The 4,162-nt window shown below is 32.4% G+C and overlaps 1 protein-coding gene across 1 annotated transcript in view; it reads left to right on the top strand.

Moving 5' to 3' along the window:
- The window catches only part of LOC106470247 (KICSTOR complex protein SZT2-like), a 67,431-nt gene that overhangs the window by 55,781 nt on the left and 7,488 nt on the right, over positions 1-4,162 (top strand). The window contains exon 22 of the mRNA XM_022398846.1: positions 3,567-3,635. Coding sequence (XP_022254554.1) covers positions 3,567-3,635 — 69 coding nt within the window. The remainder of the gene's footprint in view (positions 1-3,566; positions 3,636-4,162) is intronic.

The raw sequence follows: 4,162 nt of genomic DNA, 5'->3' as shown, positions 1-4,162 counted from the left end.
TATCTTAATAAACATTGTATTTATAAGCATTCAAAGTGTGTATACATTTTTTTGGGACACCCTGTATATAAGTTCGGAGACAGCTTGAATGGGTAATGAAGAAAACTTTATTATAAATGTACAATGTTTTGACAAAATTATATCATCATCAGGTATGGTAGTTTACCTAGACATGGGAATGTATATAATAATACAGTATAGAACATAAGAGGTCACAAGTCATTTCTAAATTTTTTATTTTTTAAAAATTGGATTCCTCATCATCAAATTGTGGGTATATGTATCTTTCAAAAAATAAAACTTTCATTTTTATCATTTTAGGTATTTCACTTTAACTTGTTTCCCTTTCATTGATAGTTTGCTGGCCAAAAGAAGTTAATATGGTTTTAGGACCTTGTTTTGGTTGTGGTCATCATTCTTTTCTAGGGTCTTGTGTGTGTTTTTGATCAGTTCCACTACAGTTATTCATACTTTTTGTATGACCTAGTGTTGGATGTAAGCATGGTTGGTCTTTATGAGTAATTCATTGATGGTCTGTTCTGGATGACTTCTCTTTTTGAATTTTTGTGGGTCATCTCAGAGGTTTGTTAATCTGTAGAATCTTGCTCTTTGTATTCCCTGGGTTCATCAGATTCTTCACTTTGATTTTCTGTTAATCATTCAGATTTGACTTTTCCAATTTCTAATTGGTTTTGGATCTAGTAGTTCCAAAACTTTTCCACAGAAAGGGTATATTGATGTTGTACTTTGTTTCATTGGGGGTTTCACTCTCATCACTATGTGGTGTCAAAGACAACAGAAGCTTTATCTATTTAGTCCTTCTTTTTAGGTGGAACCTGTGAAAGTCTTATGAAAATTCCTTCATGAAGGTTTTTGGATGATGAATTGGGATTTCAAAGATGCTTATTTACACATCCCGATTCACCCATCTTCATTTTTCACATGGTGAAGTTATTTATCAGATCGTGGTCCTCCCTTTTCAGTCTGGCTTCACCAGTCACACCATTAGCTGGTCTTCTACTCACACACACTCAGTATTGATAATTGTCAGAATTGAAAACAAAAAAATATATATATATAACTTTTTGCTAATTGTCAAAATAGAAAGCTTTTAGTTATATTTCTCAATAGTATAAACATATAATATGTTGTTGTTGGACTTAGGATGGTCACTGCTGTTTTTTCTCCTACTCTGACTGACTTTGATTCTCCTTCTGACAAATGTTTTCTATATCTGATCAGGGCTGTTTGTTCCTGTTTTGCAAGAATGGAATATTTTTGAAGGGCATGAACATCAGTTGTTTACTCCTTATGATGAGAGTATCATTCCACAGATTTTGCTTCATCCATATTAACAAAATTGTTTGCAGCTGAGCCTTTAATTTATTATGATGTTCTTGACCACCCACCTTAAGTGTGTGGTCAGTTTATATTTCATCACATATTGACTATATCTTTGGCTTCCTGGTCTCTTTATTCTTTAGCTGACATCTTACCAGTGGGCATGGGGATGAATCTGCATACCTTTTTACTAAATTTCCTATATCACATCACCGTGTTGTTAGTGTGAAGATTCCTTTTGCTATCTGTGGTTATTCTCCAGACTCGATTGATTCCATCTCTTATGAGTTTTGTATATTCTTCTTAACACCCATTGTTAACCATTTCCAGGGTGTCTGAGACTGGGGATAATTTTGACTTCAAAACAAACAATACAAATCAAGAAAGATACCATAATTGAATGCTGTCTCTTCTTATGTATCAATAATCTGTATTTACTTCAATTCATCTAGTCATGATCCTTGCATGTTCTGTAACCTCTGTGTTTGTCTTGTGCAAACAAAGTACTTGTATGTTGCTGAACACCCCTGTTCATAGATATAAAGGCATCTGAGGTTGACAATATTTGTGTGTGTATATATATAAATAAAATGTAGGGACCTCTCGCATGTCACATATATCTTCTATGTTGGAGTTCCTTGACTCACGAGAGGGCACTACCCTTTGGAAGTGAACAGAGGATGCCATCTTTTAATTAATGATGCCTGGGTGGGCACCTTTCCCACCTCCAGTACACATCCTTGTGTGGCATTAGAGATATTGGAAATGGGACTACCATTATCAGTAGGATTGAGATCATTGCGTTTTTATTCGTATTTATTTAAATTTTGTTGTTCTCATACACTGTCCTCATATTATTGAACTTATCATTCAGGACTGCTTTGGTCTTCCAGAATGCCCACTAATTTGGCTGGTTATGTGACTCACTAGACATTCTCGACGATGTTGATGAAGAGGGATACCGTCTCTTCATAATACATTTCTGGCTTGCTTCCCTGAGAACTTTCCACTGCAGGAGCAGAACATAGTATTCCTCGTACTAGTTTATGCTACTACCTGTGTTCTGTTGTTGGATCTACAGTTTCAATACACCATTAATCACTTACAAAACTGAATTCATAGGTGAAGAGGTACCTTGCTGAGAAAAATGTCTTCTTTCTGAATGTTTTTGAGATCCAGACTTTTTTTAAGGCTGGTCCACTCCACTCATTCTTTCTCTCTTGAATCCAGTTTTGTGTATCATTTTCTAGTTCTGGATTATACTCTAACTTAATATCTTCCTGTCTATAGTTTGAAATTTTATATTTTTGGTTCCTTTTCATGTCCATTGGTTCTTACCTTCTTTACGATAAGGGTATTCTGACTTTTAGTATTTCAAGTGTAAGTTTACCTGGTTTGAATTTTACATTTTTAAAATTAAAGTGAATTTCAAAAAGACATTTATCTCTGAAATACCTTCCACCTCCCCACAACTCAATTTTCATCACGACTATGGCAGGAAGGTAGAACCAGAGCAAAATCTCTAGATTCTTGCTCAGTGACTTATTGTGTAAGCAATCATGTGATCAGAGAATTACAGGTAAGTGCTCTGCAATATGTAAAGGATGTTCTGATCATAGAATTACGGGTAAGTGCTCTGCAATATGTAAAGAATCTTCTGAAATGTTTAGTCCAATAGTTTGTTGACAGCATGTGTTCAGGCTTAACAAGGAAAGGCTTTCAGTATTTCAGAGGTAACTACCTGTTTGAAATACATTTTTATTCTAAAAATGGAAAAAAATGAATATATTTTATTATTATTAGATATTTTAAGTAACTCTTTTAACTATTGTACAAGACAACCAAACTTTAAATGTTTATTGGTGTAAAATTTGAAGAAGTGTTATAGTACCATCATTACCCAAGGAAATTGATAGTTTTAGATTATAGTTTTAATATTTCTTACCAATGTATTTTCTTGTTACATTCTGTGCTCTAGTTATTTTTATTACATTTGGTTTACACATGCTGGTGAAAGAAATTGTAAATCTAATTAGTAAATGTAATAAAAAAAATTCCAAAGTTTCATTGTTTTGTGCATATTGGGTGTGTTATGTCATGTGTTAGCTTTAAACAATCCGCATACTAGTAGAATGTAAAATTATTATGTAATGAGTATTATATTTAATTCAGCTTGTTTTATTATTTTCTGCTGATTATGGATTTTATTTATTCTTTTATTTTAGACTGTTCTGCATTCCAGATGTCCTGATGTTTTTATTTTACTCTCAGTGAATCTTCATACCTACAAAACTGTAAGTTTAGTTAGTTAGTTAATTTTATATCCTTTTGAACAAAATATTTGATTATATATCTTTAAATATGAATCTGTTGCAGAATTAGTGTGGTTAAATTTTCATAATTAAGCTGATATACACTAAATTCTGTCTGAATGATTGAGATATCCATTTTTTATGTTGGCATATTACATCACAAACTATAATGATTTGAATAAATTACTACAATAACTTAATGAGTAACATAGTAGATAGCATGTGTGCCATTTGTTTTTATGAGTTTTTATTTTACAACATAGTTGTGGAGAGTTTTAGATAATTATGGGATACGTTTCCATAAATGCTTTATTCTTTGTGATGAATAATTTTTCATTAGTCCACCTAAGATAAGAATGATTCCAAAAATTTAGTGAAAAAAGGTAATTTTCCCAAAGATATAAATAAATACTTGATCAACCAATCAAAATGCAACCAGCTAAGTCACAAACACAAATTGCTTGTTGTTTGGAGTACTATCAAATTACAAAACTCTTTATATGAAGTGT

This window comes from Limulus polyphemus, unplaced genomic scaffold, assembly GCF_000517525.1.
Source record: "Limulus polyphemus unplaced genomic scaffold, Limulus_polyphemus-2.1.2 Scaffold3900, whole genome shotgun sequence".
NCBI classification, from domain to species: domain Eukaryota; kingdom Metazoa; phylum Arthropoda; class Merostomata; order Xiphosura; family Limulidae; genus Limulus; species Limulus polyphemus.
The sequence above is the reverse complement of the archived record's forward strand: the minus strand, read 5'-3'. Positions and strand labels throughout refer to the sequence as shown.